The sequence below is a fragment of the Aptenodytes forsteri genome, unplaced genomic scaffold (assembly GCF_000699145.1).
Source record: "Aptenodytes forsteri isolate BGI_AS27 unplaced genomic scaffold, ASM69914v1 Scaffold59, whole genome shotgun sequence".
Lineage (NCBI taxonomy): Eukaryota > Metazoa > Chordata > Aves > Sphenisciformes > Spheniscidae > Aptenodytes > Aptenodytes forsteri.
In genome coordinates this window covers 1,857,136-1,875,418 of record NW_008794085.1, presented here as the reverse complement: position 1 = coordinate 1,875,418, position 18,283 = coordinate 1,857,136, and the positions used below count along the sequence as shown (strand labels likewise).

Below are 18,283 nucleotides of genomic sequence, written 5' to 3'. Positions count from 1 at the left end.
TAAGATCAGATTCTTGTATCAACTCAGGAAAAAAAAAAACCCACAAAACCACTATGTCGTTATGGAACTGTTACGCATTTATTCAAATCTAGGTATGCTTACTGAACATGATTAATCTGAGAGGGAAATTACAACTTCATACATATTTTTTTATTTTTGCCTTGCTGGGAAAACTGGATTGAATAAGAGATGCAAACTCAATATTATTCCAGTGATTTAGTAAAATAGACTGGGCATCTGTTAAGTCTATTAGAAATGTCAATATACAAAGTATATTGTCAAGTTGAATTAATTTGCTGTTCCCCAAAGTATGTATCAATTGTATTAAAAGTGTGTTTTTCAGTAAAAGGAACTTTATGTAAACGGTGATGTGGTAAGTAATTTCTTAAGCCATAAACAGTATTATTTACTCACATGGTGAAATATGCAGAGGAGCTGTTTTTTCTCTTCTTGCCTCTCTCTCACTTCAGTTTCAAGAATTAGCATTTTTGCCTGAAGGGCTTGTTCTTTGTATGACATTTTTTCCAGTTCTTCGGCTACCTGTAATAGTAATGAGAGAGAAAGGATGTATATTTACTTTCACTTAAAGCCCAAACCAAATTATTTTCTTACATCTCAGCTCTATTTCCTGTTCTGTCATCTAATATTTCAGCTACTTCCCATGCACAGAAACTAAACAAACCTGGGAAATATTCTGGCTAAATTTGAAAGAAGTTTCAATTTGGAAAAAAATGTCGTATATTGAGAGGGAGACACTTTTGTACCTCATTTGTCAGTTTACCCAAACTTGTTATTTTTTCAAAACCAAATCAATATCCTCAGACACTACTGAGAAAATTCAGATAGTTTATTTCAATGTGATTAATCTGAGACAGAAATTACAACTTCATACATATTTCCTGATTAAACTAATACAATTCACTGCAATCTAAATTCCTACATTTCCTCTTCCATTTGATTTACTGTTTGCATCCTTTCCACAAATGACAAATCTCTGCTTAATATTGAAAGTGTGCAAAGCCTTCCTCTAAAGTGAGAAGGATTTCAACACCAAAGTTCTTGCAGGCTACCTATTCCAAAGAGAATAAGAAAAAGGAAAGATTAAGCTTTTGTTCAGAAACATTTTGCTGTATGTGTGGGATGGAAATATTAGGTGGTTAAAGCATTTTGATTTGTCACCAAAAAAATGATGGTGAAATTTTGGTCCACTGAACTTCATCATTAATTTCAATAGGATCCGAATTCCACAAAGAAGTTGAATTTCCATATTTAAACATGCAGAATTCGCAGTAACTTTTTAGTATTGCTCCCTACATGCAGAATAATCTTGTCCCATCCTTTCTTCTCAAGCACATTTGATTTTAATGCTATTTTTAAATAGAAAATGGCAAACAAGATTAAGAGATGTATTAAATCATCAATACCATTTTTCTCCCTTCTTCCATAGCAGAATCCAGTTGTCTGGTTAATCCATTATATTCTGCAATTTTCTCCTCAAGCTGCAATTTACTGAACTGAAGACTCTCATCTTCTTTTTTGAGCTGACAAGCAAGTTCTTCATTTTGAAATTCCATCTTTTCTAATTGCCTTTACACAAAACAGATTAATATATTATAATTCACTATAGCAGAAAAGTGTAGGAATTAATTGCAGTCAGATTTTTAAAAAGTTACCTTTTAAGATCTTCATATTTCTTCTGAATGTTACGGTTTTCTTCTTCTAAGGAGTGACTGCCCACGGAAGTTACACTGTCTTCCTCTTGTGAAAATGACAATTCATTTCTAGTTGAAGAGACCTATATACAGGATATTACAGAGTAAAGTAAGTTTGCCTATTAAAATCCAATCAAACAATTTAACTGTAATTTCAGGTAAACACTATATTATATTCAAGTAAGCATTATCTTGTATTTAAAACAAATAAAATACAGCCAAAGTAGCAGGCTAAAACTTTGTGTGAACACTTTAGGCCTGAAAACCTGCTATGTAACAAAGTGAAGTCCTAACAAAACCCATATGCTGCTCATGCAGCCTTGTGTATTAGGAGCTGGCCAGGTTTACCTCCTTGTGAACTTTGACTCTTAAGCTTTAGATTCCAGCAAAAGTAAGTTCCCTCACACTACAGTCACAGGAAGCATAAAAATAATACCACATATATACACAGTTATCACAGAACAGTGTAGCACTGGCAAAGAATTTCATCAAGTAGTGAATATCAAAAAAGACAATCAAGTTCATGAAAACAGGTATATTAGTAGCAGAAGCTGAAGAAAGCAAGAAGCCAAACTGTCTTCCCCTGCTCAGCATCCAGATTGACAAACCGTTACATGTTTTCTTTTAAATCTCACAACGGTAGCGATGAGATTATTGCCCTTGCTACCACCCATCAACAGCAGATTAGCAATAATAGCCACACCACCAGCCTGCTGGCACCATTATTTAAGGGGCAACCTCCATCATTCACAGGACTACCTCAAGCAGTTCCATCCAGTAATTTGAGCTAATCTGGTTGACTTCGCTTATGTGAGTTACAGGCTGTTCAGCTAGCAGAAACCTCCAGCAGAGGGGCGGTAAACTGATGTCCTGGCCCAGCTGAACACAAAAGGGAGGGTTTCTGCACACGGTCCAGTTACTTCAAAAGGAATTTTCCTCAATTCTGATCATAGGATCAAGGGTTAGAATCTCTAAAAGACATCACCAAGATTTAATGCTGAAATTTAACTGCTGTTCCACCAGACTAGTGATTATGTTCCCAATTACTGCACTATACTTAAGAGGTTTTTTGCATTTATTCAGGAAAACACGTAGTGAGATTAAAATTACATATATGATTTTATATATGCACCTCCAAATTAATTGTTGCTTACGTACTTTGCTAAGCAAAGGTGGATTTATGAGTTTATGAGCATTCCTGGAAGGAGCATTTAAAATGATAAAAAACAAGAACAAAATTTGATGCTATAACGATCATCTTGACAAGAAGTTTAAAACAAAATCAAGAGCTATTTTTTTTATAAGCATATAAAGCCTACAGGGACACAGAGACTCACTGTGTTTCAGCTGAAGTTTTCCCAGTGACACAGGAAGATTAAGCCCCTTTCCCACCCTACTGATTCAAACAAACACCTTTGTCTTTCGTGCTAGCAGAATATTCTCTTCTAACTCAAAAGCACATAAAGCAGAAGAGAGAACAACAAAAAATCCCAGACTTAGCCCTGCCATTGAAACTGATGTCACAGACAAAAAAAGCTGAGGAATATTCATATTCAGGCTTAAGAGGAAAAACAAGCAGTAGTGCTAAAATACTGCTGAAAATAGAAGTGATCCTAATAAAGCATATTTTTTTAATATATTTTATCAACCAACACAATGTAATCACTAAAATGTTAAAGTCATCATCAACAATATAATTTATGACTATCTGAGCAAATATTGTCTGGATTATAAATTAGTCACTAAAAACAAAATGAATGTGGAATTAAATTATTCCACCAGATACAAACAATAATTAGACTTGCACATCTATTTCCAGGGAAAAATACTGCAACACATCTCAGGACATAAGTATTCAAAAGGATCAAGAATACACTCACTTAAAAGATACAGAATCTAAAAGGAAATGTAAGTAGTCTTGTCACATACTGAAGTAATGTAAATACAGTTGGTGATAGTTTTATTTGCATTGTGCTATTTCTACAGAAGGAGCTTTTGATTTATGAAGCAAGTAACAAAGGAAACCACACAACTGTCACACACACTAACAGGAAAAAACTGTTCCAGAGACTTTCTTCCACATAATTTTCTCATTTGTCTTTAAAAATCAGCATGTTCTAAGCACCTGAACCTGCAGCTCCCTAAGGGTTTTGCATTTCTGTGCATGGATCCTTTCCCAGGACATAAGCTTTTCCTGATATCTTTGCTGCTTTTCTTCAGCTGCTTTCAGCAAGTCACAAACATGTTCTAAGTCCTTTAACTCAGCCTCCATTTTGTCCCTCAGCTGCATCATAGCATCACAGGAGAAAAATGTAAGTGTAAAACCATAAATTAATTGTTGTAATACTTAATTGCTTTCCATGTAAGTAATAAATCTGAAATTCTACACAAGTTGCATAATGTCACCTATTTTACAAAATACAAGTTCACCATTGAAGAAATGTCTCTCTCTGACTACGTTTCATAAAAGACTCAGCAACAGTCACAATGAACATTTACAAAATTATGCAAGTGTTAGCAGTTCATCATGCGATACCCAAATTTTTATTTTATTTTTATTGCAATATATTTTGGGAGATGGCATACAGGCATGCTAAGCAGCTTACAGGAAAAATTTTGACCGTACAACTATTGCAGTATTTGAAAAGAGGGCAACACCTAACACCACCTGAAGCCACATACAATGCTGTGCAAATATTATTTAGGGGATCAGAAAATATTTTTCTCTATTCGACAACCAAATCATTGAAAAATAATTAGTATAGAATAAAATGAACATCTGAGATGCTTCTCTGTGAGGACTAATTCTGTTCTGTAAACTAGAACATTGCAAGCAATGCAAAACCTGTCCCTGCCTCAGCTTCATCACTTAAAAGACTATGTATTTTGGTGAGCAGTGGAACTGAGGAAACTGATTTTCCTACCAATTTTGTATTGTTTTCTGATGCTTAAGAATGTGCTAACTGTGTTCCAGTATTCAGCTCCACCTGCTGAAAAAAACTTAAAACTCATCTCTGTATTGATTCTCCATTTTAACTGCTAGTTAAAACAACCAACTTACACTGCAAAGCAGTCTTACAGTAGATTTGCTTCCCTATGCAACTTTCACAGCTGTTCTGTTGAGAGGTCTAGTTTTAAAATCATCAATAACAAAATCACATTTTTAAAAGTCATAAAATGAATGCTTAAGTTCTAAAATAGCATTTCTCTAGGAAACATTTCTCACCTGTTTGCAATTGTGTAGTATCCAAAAAACCACCCGCTCACAAGTAAGAGTTAGTAAAGCATTCAATGAATTCGAAAACAACTTTATAGATGGAACAAGAAAAAAGAAAAAGAGCCAGTACCTTGTAACTTCTAATACATGGATCACAACAATGTAGTGATTGTCAGTGTCCTACAGAATTGTTTGGAAATACGCTTTATTACTGCAAAACTTACCTTATCTACTTCTAAGCATTTGTTTTCTGTTATTCTTTTGTTTTCATTTAAGACTGTTTCATATCTGGATTTCAATTCTTCTACTGCTGTTTGTAATTTTTGTACCTAGGACACAATATATTTTTCACATACATTTTCAAGGTGTTTCTTTTAAATATAGAAAAGAGAATCATTAGTATGAAGCATAAAGTAAAACCTTTGATTTCTAAATAGAATCTCAATATTTGTCGTTATATGGAGTTATTTATTTTCATTATCCTACTCACTACAGCAAATATAAAAGGGTAACCAGGTAAAGAGCACTCTCATATCAACATTTCGTTTTCAACAATGGAGAATGAGCTACAGTTGTGCTACAGAAGCAGCCAGCATGACTCGCCCTTCTCTCCCCAGATAACAAGTATCACCAACAACAGTTCCCATCTGGAGTCACCACAGCTACAGGCTAGGGAATTTCATCCTACTCACTGCTTAAGGTTAGCTGTTCCCTGGAACTACATCTCCTATCTTAAAGCTGGCAACGCTTTAACTGTGGTGATGTGTCCCACCGACAAGGCACACTGGTTGTACTTAAGAGTTAGTATCAAGTCTTTCCTCTTGTCAATGATTTTTAAAGAAAGGTAAGTGAAGACTGCCAGTGAAATAGTATCTATACTATAGCAGAAATATATACAACTTTAAATCAATGTTCTAAAATTCCTTCTCTGTGAGTAAAGCCAAATACAAAAAAAGGAATTGATAAAAAGCCCATTTTAAGTCTGATTTATATGTTTTGCTGGTATTTTCAATGTGGAGCTACCGATGTAAATAAAAAAACTCTTACAACAGTACTTGAGTGCCGTTTTACTGTTCTTAGGAACGTGGAAATAAAGATATGACCAAGGAGAGGTAAAATATCATTGGATATGCCCACTAAAGACATCAGACTCAAATTCTACTTTTTAAGTATAGTTTACTGGGTTGCCAACCTGCTTTTTAGGAAGCAAATCTTTTCTGAGCAAGTATGTAATTAGCTCTGTTGGCTTCAATGAGCTTCAACCAGGCTTCACACAATTCAGTAAGGATTATGTGTACTAGTAATAGTGTGGAGACTATTCCTGGATATGGTTTGTAATGGCACTCTCTTCTATCATCCTCAATGTGATGACAGTATTACAGTCAACATGACAACAAATCTGTTTTATTACAAATAAAACCTTTATCATTTCCTCAAAACTACTTAAAAATTTAAAACCCATACTTGAACATTTCAAATATGCTAGTCACCTGATTTTTATACTGTTCAACAAGGTTTCCCTGCACCTTTGCCTTTTCTTGCAGATTTAGCAGTTCATTTTCAACAGAAACAGTACTGGTTTCCAATGTAGCAAGGGAAGCCTTGATTAAAACATGGAAAATATAAAAATTGTAAGTGTTATTAAAATAAGACAATCTACAATATGGTATTACTAGCAAGTGACCTGCAGACATTAAAAAGAGTGACACAATTATTTATCCTGTCAAACAAAAATGATAGCCCACAGCTCATTTGTCAGCTCATCAGAATATTTACTTTGGAGGATAAATAAAATACAAAATCTGTAAACCGTTCAAAAAATTGAAATTAATAATTGAGCTAAACTCAGTTCTTTAATTTGAAAGAAAATTTTACAAACATAAAAAAACAATTTCCAATTAAGCAATTTTGTAGTTACTGACAGTAAAATAAATGGCATCCTTGTTAAGCAGATAGATGATTGGCCAATCCTGTTCCTAGATTTGCCACAGATTTCCACTGATACATTTTCAACGTCTCATTTTCACTTAGTGTAAAAAATGGATGGCAAAATTTATTCTACAGGTTTGTGATCTCTAGACAGAAGGCCAAAAGGGAATTAATGTGGTTACTTTATTAATGTATCAGAAATGCAGAGCCATTCAACAATGATTTAAAATAAACTCACCTTTAATTTTTCATTTTCAAGGTAAATCTTTTCATTTTCAGAGTTAACAGAATTTAGCTTTCCAAGAATTTCCTCATCTGAGTTTCTTCTCCATTCCTCCTTTCTTTTCAGGTCTTCCAAAAGGCTTGTGATCTGCCTTGTTAGACAGGCAAGAACATCTATATCATATATAATGCTTCCAAAACTCTCACTATGCAAATGAATGTACCTTAATACATACTCCTTCGTTGTTCTTATTAAAAGAAAAAAAAAAACAACAAAAATTGGGAGAATGCATTTAAGCATCCCAAAAAAGCAGTATCTATTGAAATAAGAAACTTTCCAAAAGAGATGTGGTTCACCAAGGAAGTGGTCCTAGCTCAATTATAAATAAATTCATTACCTAGAACACCCAAGCATACTTCCAAGACAACTATGCGTACACATACTGTACAAAATGGAATGATATTGAATTTATAAGGACTATCAGATAATGTCCTACTAAGAACATTCCATAGCTAGTTTAGGAATGGTACTTTCCATTATTAAAAGCAACTAATTGTGCTATATGCCTCACCATTTGCTTTTCGTGTTATGAAGTTAAACAATGAAATCTGTTTTGCTGTTTAGTTAGTCATACAGTGTCTAGTAGAACAAGTCTGCTTGAAAGGTACCATTCTAACAAAAGACTTATGTTTTCAGCTCAAATAAAACCGCAAAAACCAGCTGGAAGCAGAAAGAGTACTTCAGGGAAGTATCATAGATGTTTCCCTTTTCTTATTCTTTCCCAGATGCCTCCTCATATACACTAGACCAATGTTGGGCTAGACAGATTTCTGGACTGATGTCGTGTACCTGTACTCCTGTTAAAATTTAAAATTTGCTAAAAATATTTTCAGAAATGTCAGATTTTCGGAAACAAAAACAAAAGAGCCAAGCCAGTTTAATTTGAGCTGTTATGTATTTAAGCATGAATCAATTTCTTTGTAAAATAAACATTCTGTCTTAGACCTAGCATAAAAGCACCTACCAGTTTCTTTTGCTTATTTGAATTATAGTCCATATTTCTACCGACAGAAAAGGTAAAAGGATATTTGTCACTGTCTGCCAAAGAAAACGGCACATCCTTCATGTACATTAAGATTTGACTGCATAGTTTTAATAAGGTTGGACAATTTTGTGTTGCTTTGCTTTACAAGAATAAGCTGTTCAAACACGCACCTGAGAGGAACTCTTCTCTATCCTCTAGTGCGGTGAGACATTAGTGGAACTGAAATAATTTTGCTGTCATTAGTCTGAAGTAGAAACTAGAAGCCTAAGTAAGAACCTTCTTCTATACTGCAATAGACACATGAGTTAACACTCAAGCTGTTTAATCAGTTTCTAAACAAATGGTTCTGAGGAAGCAGCATACTACCTACTAGCAAGTTCAGGCTAATTGGAAGTATGCAGGGGAAAGAACATGTTCCTTACTTGTATGGGGGAATCAAGTTTTAAATAAAGTTGTGACATGCAGCAGAGAGGCGGCTACAAATCTTAAATTTTTTCTAGTTTCCAACTTTTAAATTCTGCTCAGAATTTTAAAATATGAATAAACTTGTTCACATTGTCAACCTGAGTACTACACTACTAAATATCAAGACTGTGTGACTACAGAAACCCCAAAAAATAGATCAACAGTTTAACTTACTTCTTAAGATCTTCTGTTTGAATTTCTAATGTTGTCTTTCCTTCAACCATTCTATCATGCTGGTTTTTCCAGACATCGGAAGCTGACAGTATCTCAGACAGTTTGACTTCCTAGGGAATACAGGAATTACAAATTACGTAACAAAAGAATGCCACTGAAGAATACCATCTAGTTCTACAAAATTTTCTAAACACAAGAGCAATTTAATATAAGATGGCTTAGATCTCCCTAGTACAAAGCAATGTAAATTTTGTCTTGTCTCAAAAGAAAATAAACAAAACTACAAGCATTTAAAAAACTTAAGGTCTACGTACAGATTTACGTTCAAGGCAGAGACAGTTAAACACTGGCACTGTATATCAACTGTAGAACACTACAATATTTCAAAATTTAAGATGAAAATATTTTCTTACAATAAAAATATTTGTCTCCAATACATCTCTACTACATATAAATTATATAAATTAATACAAAAATAAAATTCTGCCAAAACTTTTTAAGAATAAAAAATAATAGCTAGGTAAGAAATGCAAAGTTAAGTAAAGCCCCTCAAAGAAGTATGGATAATTAACCAACACGTGCTATCTTGAAAGTACACCAGGTCTTCAATGGGGAAAGAGAACAATAGTGCGACTACAAAAAATCAAAAAAATCAGGAGTTAGCTGCCATCCCTCTGTACTGCTCAGCGTACTTAAAGATCCACTACCATCTTCTCACAAAGATCAAAGAAAACACAAAAACATTGTTAACCATCTCCTAGTATACTAACTGGAAAAATATATCTTTAATACTGACATATCCAAAATGACGGCAACACATTTAAGAGTATGAAAACATACTCTTATTAGGCAATCTAAATAAGGCAATAAAGATCTCAGCACAGTTCTGATTCACCTGGCCTTCTTGAACCATTACACACTGTAGGGATATGCGGGATAAGAATCTAAGGAAGAATTTGGATTAAAGCAGTTTTGTACATGGATTTTGAAAAGGTTCAGAGCAAGCAGCTTAGAAACAGAAAGCTAAGTATCCACATGAGATGTCATACACTGATAAATAAAGAAAACAAAGACTTCAAACTCCATCATGGATTCTCAGTTAGTATACTGTATTTCTGAGATTAGTCAGTGTATATCCATAAAGGTCTAACAGGAAGATCAGGAGAGGTGTAACTGAAAGCTGATCAGACTCCTCTTACTTACTACAGTTTGAAGCATACAACCTCATGGCTTAAGACATTCACTAAATTTTAACAAAACAAAGGCAGTGAATGTAGTTAACAGTTTGCGTGCCACTTATAGCAACCTTTTCCTTAACCAAGGAGCAAAAAAATAAGAGATACAAACACAGCACGACCAACCAATTTTTTCCTATTTTCCACAGGTGAAAGTCTCCCAATTGTTCAATTTAAAACAATACAGCACGACATTGCTCACAGCATAGTCACTCACACGTTCTCTTATTCTGGAGGTTAAATTTTCCACAGCTGCTTCAAAGCGTTCAGCTCTTCGTTTCTGGGACCTGATTGCTTTTTTCAGAGCAGTCTTCTTTTGCTCACTTGTTTCCCTTAAGGCTAACATCTGGTGCTTGTATTCACCAACTTGAAGTTTCCACTCTGCTATTTTCTTTTCTAGAGTCTGCAGTATAATTAAACATCAACTCTTTTCAAATTCTATACCTTACAGACCATTTTGTGACATAACATAATCAAGAACAGCAATTACATTTATAATCTGTTTCCATAACGTCTTTGTATCTCAAATCTTGTGGTTGATACAACGAGCTAGCCAAGGTATGTGGCTAGCAGTAGGCAAGAGAAAATACATTTTAGGAAACTCATTATAAAGATAATCAAGAGAAGATGTCGAGGAGGTGCAGAAGCAGGCACGAGTGGGGGAAAGACAGCAATCCAACCATTGCTGTGTGCTCTTGGAAGTGAATGCAGAATTTCAACGTAGAAAGCATAGCATGGAAGTTAAACCCATTTATGAGGAAAATAAAGTGTCATCATAATGTTTCATCATCCCTAGTGACTGATTTCTGTAAAGAACACCACCTTAATGATGCTACTAGTGATATTCACTGATGTAGTAGTAGTCTGTGCTCTGAATCTATAGTGAGCACACACATAACTAGGGCTGGAGATCAGTATAACTGTATACGAAATTTGAATATGAAAGTTAAGATCTTGGATTTGGGTTTTTTAAGTCAAGGAGGTAGGAAAGGCTGGGGTCTTTTCCTGAATATATGTATTACGATATGGTCTGTGATTAGATGACAATATATTATTTTCTTGCAAGATCTGTGACTTTTTCCATGCATGTGATGGCCCCGCTCTATTAAAGAAACAGAATTGCTTAGTGAAGAAACTATTTTTTATGGAAAGTTATATTTGGTGTTGAAAGTATAGTGAAGCAGAAAACACAAAAAGAAAAGATTAAGCACTGCCTTGTCCACAGCAGACAATTGTTTAAAGATAATTAAAACAGGCTATGATAAAGCTTAAACCACAGCAGTAAATCACACATTGTAAGGACAACAAATAACTATAATTTCCCGAGTGCTTTCTGCAGCACTTAGGAAATAAAATACATTTGCATTAAATATATTTTTATTTAAATACATGTAAAAATACATTTGCATTAAATGTATTTTTAATGCATTTAATTGTATTATCAAATGTGTACAATGCAATTGAGATGACAGCTGGGTTCTACAACTGTCATTATATTATCTTTGCTATTGCTGTTAATATTTCTGACTAACTAGATTTTTACATCACTCCGATGAAGGCAGTGTAATGATCCTATCCAATCCAGGAAGCTGACCTAACTTCATGACTTTTGTATTTTTCATCTACATATCACTTGTTATTTAAATATGAATGGAAAAAGAGGCCAGACATTAACACACTACATGATGACATACAATCAAAGCAATACCAGACTCTGCTTCAAGGAGAATCTCAGATGTGATTATTTTTAAGGTGCTACAGCTTATCAAAAACATGACGAAGCTACCAGTAGACAACTACTTTCATAAAGACAAGTGCAAGTTCCATTAATATCACTTACTATTCTTCTGCCAAACTACAGCAACGTAAGTAGGCTCGCCGCGTAAATACATTTGTCTCAAGTCACTGATAAATATCCTAATTGTAAGAATAATTAATGCATTTGTTTCCTACATTTGAGTCTAGGTCTGACACTTAATTATGTTCTACATGAATAAAGACTAGAATGACATGCCATTTACCTACTGACTACACTAATGTGCCAGCCTTATTCAAGATACTATTTGCCAGTTGCTATAAAATACGTGTATTATGCATATGAGAGGATATCTGTCAGTATAGGTCCTGCTAATGGCCCCAAAACTTATCCATAATCAGTGCAAAATGTATGCGGTTTTCCAAGTGAAAGATGGTCTCAGGTATTGGGACCCAAAAAAAAAGGAAAATACTCTTTCAAAAAATGAAATTATAAAAATCCCTAAATATGCAGGAAGCAGTTTTCATATATAGATGCTTATAGGGCATTTAATAAACAAAGATGTGACTTGCGGGGGCGGTAGGAGAACACCTTCAATAAATAGAGCAAATACAAAATCTGAGTCTATGTACGGACTTCTTTAACTGTTGGTATAAGTAAACAACTGTTATCCCCTGTTATAACCGCAGGAGGTCACAATCACGCTAAGAATAAGTGCTTTGGACATTATTCAGTGACTGAGGTAAATTTAAATTGAGAATTAATTTCATAAGGGTAATGCTAAGCAGTCGCAAGCTTCTGTCCAGATATTAACAAAATCATCACCAGGATTTCAGCTAGCAACTGATTTCACTTTTTGAAGAGCAAACAAACAAAACTTTTAAATAAAGATTGAATACACATACAGTTGTATATCAAGTTACTTTATCAAAGTATCACTTAATGAAAATGTTGTTGGAATTCTAATAATTGTACTAGGTAGAACAATAAAGCAATTTTTATTCAGAAGAAAACATGAGGTATTTATACAGACATAGACATACGTGACTTCTTTTGAAATTGAGTTGCTAAAGGTTCCTTAACAACTTCAAATGATAAAATTCGTAGGGGATGTATGCTACTAAAAAAAGTTTGTACATTAGAAATACATTATTTTTCAGCCAATATTCTCCAATTCATGCCTATGTTCTTGACAAGTTTCAAATACTAAAATCTGAGGCCACATACATCTCCAGCCTCTGACACACGACCTCTTCCTTGCCTCATTCTAAAGCCAGTAACTGCTGCAAATGCCCAAATTCACCTCTTGCTTTTTAGAACAAACAATGGAAATCATTTCACCTACCTTAAACAAAGTGAGGTTAGGCATTAGTCTCAAGTGTTTCTCTTTCAGCCAGTATTAAGAGGTTTACTGATTCCTTCACAGTCAATAAAAAGAAACAGGTGGTGATTCATCACGCTTAGCTTGCAACAGAAACTCATCCTGGGGACTTGCCTATCTCTTTCTATTGACTATATAGAGACTGCCTCAGGATCGATACCTATCTTCTAGATAGCACAGTTAAGTAAGTGCAAATGCTTCTATGTGTGCTTAACTTCTCTTCAGCAGAACTGTTAGTATGCACAAATTGAGAAAAGAAGAAAAAAAAAAACAACCTTGCAATTAAGATAGTGTGGTCAGGCAGACTGTGCAAAATATAAATGCTAATGATTTTTATTCTTTGGGATTTTTACCAAGACTTTGATTTCAAGTGATACTTTAAGATTTCTCTCTTACATCTGAGTTAAACTGTGACCACAATAAGACTTTGCTAAGTTTTTCAAATAAACTAAAACACAAGTAAGAATATGTTGACCTGTATTTTCACTTTTAATTCACGGTTTTCCACTTCTTTTCTTTGAATCTGACTTTGCAGGTGAGCTTGTACTGCCTCTACTGATCTTGACAGGTGGTCTTCTTTCCGTATATTGATCTAATAAAGAGAAGTAAACACAAATCTATTGGTCTATGGAGATATGCTGTATGATGCTATTTATATTCTTTCTACTTTGCCTTACAGTTTCTAACGGACATTGGAATGTCCTCAAAAGCTGGAAAAGATAAAACATGCTCTACAAGAATATTCACAAGCAGTAACTTGTTACTAATGTTATTAATGTTAAACAGAAATCACAAAGTTGAAAGAATGTATGTATAATTGATGCCTCATATTTAATCTGACTCTTTAAGTAGTATGAACAAGGCCTGGAAGCACGAACTCAGAAATTCAGGCTGAGCAAAAGCATCTAGCTAGCAGGTTAACCAAAATTAAGCCACACTGATCAGCTCTGCCCTGACTAATTAGGCCTGAACTGATCTTCATTAAATACCAAAGACCACCACCTGCTATTAGAAGTATTGATACATTTAATTCAAACTCTAATTTGGGGGGGGGATACATAAAGCATAAGGGAAGAGGCAACTTATATCACCAGAACTGAGGTCAGATGATTCTTGCAACCTGATTCCTTTGGCTCGTTCTAAATAAGAAATAATGAAAACAGGTAGAAAGAAGTCATATTATCAGTATAGACTAGAAGAGCATTGTAATGCACGAGTGCAAGTGTTCATTATGGATACCAGGAAGAAAGGCAGACTCAGACTCACTCAGGTATTGATGAAAATGCCATTTATTGGAGATAACGTAAGAAGGAACAAGGGGATAGCATAGATAATAATTTATCCCTTTAGATGCTGGGCAGCCCAAGTCCTTCAGCATTAGATAGGTCTCTAGTCAGGGTATGGCATGCTGCACAGATCCCATCAATGCTGAGGTTTGCTGGCACTGTGGTCTTCAGAATCTTTATAGGCTTTTCTGTTCAGCATGTCTACTCTCAAACAAAAGGATGTTTCTTGCTGCTTCACTTCAAGATAAAGACAAGGACATGCCAATTGCCAGGTGTGAAAGTGGGTACCCTCACACCTCACCTCCTCTATTACAATTAGCTGGCTACGTTTATCCTGCAGCCAAGTGATATGCTCTCTTGGTTAAGCAAAGAAAAATTCTTAAAGAACAACCATGGCTCTCAACAAACCCCAAGGAGTGACAAAAATCACAGTACACCATTGTCCCCTTAAAGATTTCACTGATCCCACTCTGTCCCTCACTAACACTGAGCCACGCTGCACTGCATGCGCATAACATGCGCTTTAGGTATATAAGTACTGTAACACAAATTGCTAAACTACCAGTAAAATAATTTTGAAACTTTTGTAGTACCTTCTTATACAGGACAGATAATTCTTCTCTTCCTATATTGGTTTCTGCACTGAGCCCCTTCCTTTCGGTCAGAGAATGAATGAGGTCTTGTCAGCCTTTGATGATATTAGCTCTGCTGTCAGTACTACCTTTCCCTATTCATTAAGCTCAAAGAGCCATGGAAACTAACTGTGAACAGTATCTCTTTAGTTTACTCTGTATTACTTCATTATAAGTATTTTTTCCCAGAACTATTGCAAATCTGTAAACAAGAAGCCAAAAGCCATTAGTCTAGATGTATGCCCCTCCCTGAACCGTGGGACATTAGTGTTACAGATAACCTGCACCCTTAATAGGTTTGGATACAGTCTTGATGGTTTTAAGATATTTCTGTAGGAAACACCTTTCAGGATTTTCCTTTTTTCATAGATCTTTGAAACAATTGCTTGTCTCAAAATTTAAAATTTGTAAATAAGAATCTAGTACATTGGGAGAAAACATTCATTCCAACAGAACTGGTCACTCACTTTTTCAAGCTGAAGCCTGGATGAAAGTTCTTTAACATGTTTCTCCTTTTCTAGTATTTTTCTCCTGAGATTCTTCATGGAATAAAATTAACAAAGAAATTATTTTAATGTCTGTACACAACAATGCAACAGCAATGCACACTGATGAACATTTCAGATGTAAAACTAAGATTCCATTTTGTAATGATAAACCACAAATACTCCCACCTTGCCACTGTCACTTGAAATTGTATGATGCCATGACGTAGCCATTTTCAGATGTACAGCATAGAACAAGAAGAGACAGAAATTTTAATTTACTTACAGTATTTCGGGTTTCGTTTTCACTTAACTTCTGCATCAAAGTGTCAATGTTTTTACTGTTTAACTGCAAGACAGAAGCAGGAAACTTTAAAAAATTACTTCCGATTATAATTGTTGTAGCATTTTTTCAACGGTTTTGAATGTGGTACATATAATTTGCTACATTTTCAAATTTGGTACGTATAAATATAAAAGCTTGCATGCTCATGAGCTACTTAAAGTTGGTGGTTTAAACCCTAAAGATTCAATTTTATTTTGTGCATAGAACTTTGTAGCTGAGGAAAACAAACCAGGGAACTTTCTTAGTGCACAGGACATTAAAAAATCTTCCCAATACGTCTATTAAAGAAGATGGTAAGACTAAATGTTAGTTTAAGATTCGCATCAGAAATGTACATTTGCATTGGTTCTATGTTTATGCCTTACATATTTTCGTACCTGGTGTTCTAGACCGCCAGATTCTTTGCTTAGATCAGTAAAGTGTTTTCCATCTTGGATGGCTTTTGCAGTTCTATGATAATCCTTTTTATACGTCCGAATCATTGAACAGAGTTTTCCTGCTTCTCCAGGTGGCACATACGTTTTCCCCTGAAATAACATTCATAATTATGTAACAGTTAGTATCCCTCACAGCTGGGACACTGATATTGCTAACTGAAGGATATCAACATAAAACAAATCAGCTCTTCAAGAGAATCATTTAGGAGAAATTTTAAAGAGCAGAGAAATCTCTCATTTATGACTTGCAACAAGGGTAAAAGCCTGTGATATCACAGGATGTACCCTCAAACTGGTCACTCACAGAACACACCTAATCTACAAGGCAAAGGTGAACAGTTTACCTCCAGTGAAGGTGGAGGCCAAGTCCTGCTCAGACACCAGTTATTACATTTCACAGCAGAGTTCTTCCAATTTGGAAGCAGCAACGGCTCTTCTCTTTTCCCAGTTTGGAAAAGCTCCTCACCTTGCAGGGCTGCACAGGAACATGATGCTGCCCGTGTCACGGCAAGTCCAGAGCCAAGTACCAGTGCCTACTACCTAAACGCATCCCATTCCCCCCATCGCCTTGTCAAGCACCAGGAACCTGCCATCACCCTCACCCCTTCTCCAAACACCTCTCTCCTGCCTCTACCCTCACGCTCCAGCATGGCTGACGCCCTCGCCAAGCACAAAGTTATCTGTTTACTCCGCTCAGTGCTCCACTGACCACTCGTTATTTTCCAGAAGTGGATTGTCTTGCTTTCTCCACCCACCAGGCCCATTTCTCCCGCTTTCAGCCTGTGCCAGGTGCATCTCCACCAAAAGGATTTGTCAGACTAAGAGTTTATATTCTTACATCCGTATCTCCTTAGCATAATTAAGAAAACGAGTAACAGAACTTGGGAAGTTCCCAACTAAAAAAATCACTTCCTCACAGAATCAGAATGTAGACTGCTCTGCTTCCAACTGTTGCCATAAGGCAAATAACTACACTCCAAACGTCTGATGTTTTTTATTTTTTATATATATGTTTATGTGTCTTGTTTTATTACAGGCTTACATTTACTGGCAGACCTTAACTTGTGTAACACAGCACAGGTTTCTATAGCTTTTTCTTGGTTATATAACCAAAACTTAAGTTCTTGAATTTAATTACTTCCAGTGAAAACAGCATCTTGGAAGATTAAACATCGTGTTTCATTTATCCTAGCCCATCTATGTAAGCAGAAAAGAACAAGTAAGAATTTTTCCATAGTTTCAGTATGCCATTTTTATGTCCAGCACTCTTGACTACCCATTTTTTGAATTATCACCTACTTCCCATCTGTAGCTAGGAAGTATGTTTTGAAATACCCGTTTTGAATCTTGTTAACAAAGTAAACAGAATGAAAAAAATCAAGCTTAACAGGAACAGAATGAGCTTGCCTCAGTGGCATGAAGAAGCAGCAGCTTTTCCTGAAGATCAGAGTCCAATAAAGGAGCGGTACAGTTATGTACAGGTAAAGGTGAGGATGATTGCGATGATGACGACATTTTGTTTTAACGCTGTATAACGAGACAGTATATGTTAACATATATTGGTGTTCTGTGAATCAGTAACTGAAACATTATTGGCATCTCAGGTCATTCCCACTAGAAAATAGTGTACCAGACCAAGTAAACCCCAGTCTCATCAGAGATTTACCACAGTTAATGCAACTGAAATCTTGCACACGTATTCATACCTTGTAATCACTCAAGCGGCACTGAATTCACACATTTGGTGCACAGAAATCAAATCCCTCAACAGCAGAAAACTGAATACAGACGAAGGACGGGGTAAAGCTCACAGCTGCCATTTCCCACTTCCGCGCTCCCCAGCCCAGAGGGTGAGGAGCAGGGGCGCAGGCCACCCAACGGCGGCCGTCACCCCGAGCCCTGCCTCGGGCCCTGTCCCCTCTCCCCTCCCCAAGCGCCCCAGCGCCCGCCTTGCCTGCGG

The 18,283-nt window shown here is 35.7% G+C and overlaps 1 protein-coding gene across 1 annotated transcript in view; it reads right to left on the bottom strand.

Annotated features, from left to right (window-relative positions):
• ODF2L (outer dense fiber of sperm tails 2 like) overlaps positions 1-17,838 on the bottom strand; it is a 23,090-nt gene extending 5,252 nt beyond the window's left edge. Inside the window, exons 1-11 of the mRNA XM_009274256.1 lie at positions 17,731-17,838; positions 16,264-16,413; positions 15,827-15,889; positions 10,203-10,403; positions 8,766-8,875; positions 5,702-5,807; positions 5,154-5,258; positions 3,838-3,996; positions 1,674-1,795; positions 1,425-1,587; positions 415-540 (exon numbers count right to left, since the gene is read on the bottom strand). Coding sequence (XP_009272531.1) covers positions 415-540; positions 1,425-1,587; positions 1,674-1,795; positions 3,838-3,996; positions 5,154-5,258; positions 5,702-5,807; positions 8,766-8,875; positions 10,203-10,403; positions 15,827-15,889; positions 16,264-16,413; positions 17,731-17,838 — 1,413 coding nt within the window. The remainder of the gene's footprint in view (positions 1-414; positions 541-1,424; positions 1,588-1,673; positions 1,796-3,837; positions 3,997-5,153; positions 5,259-5,701; positions 5,808-8,765; positions 8,876-10,202; positions 10,404-15,826; positions 15,890-16,263; positions 16,414-17,730) is intronic.
• Positions 17,839-18,283: the final 445 nt, after the last annotated feature.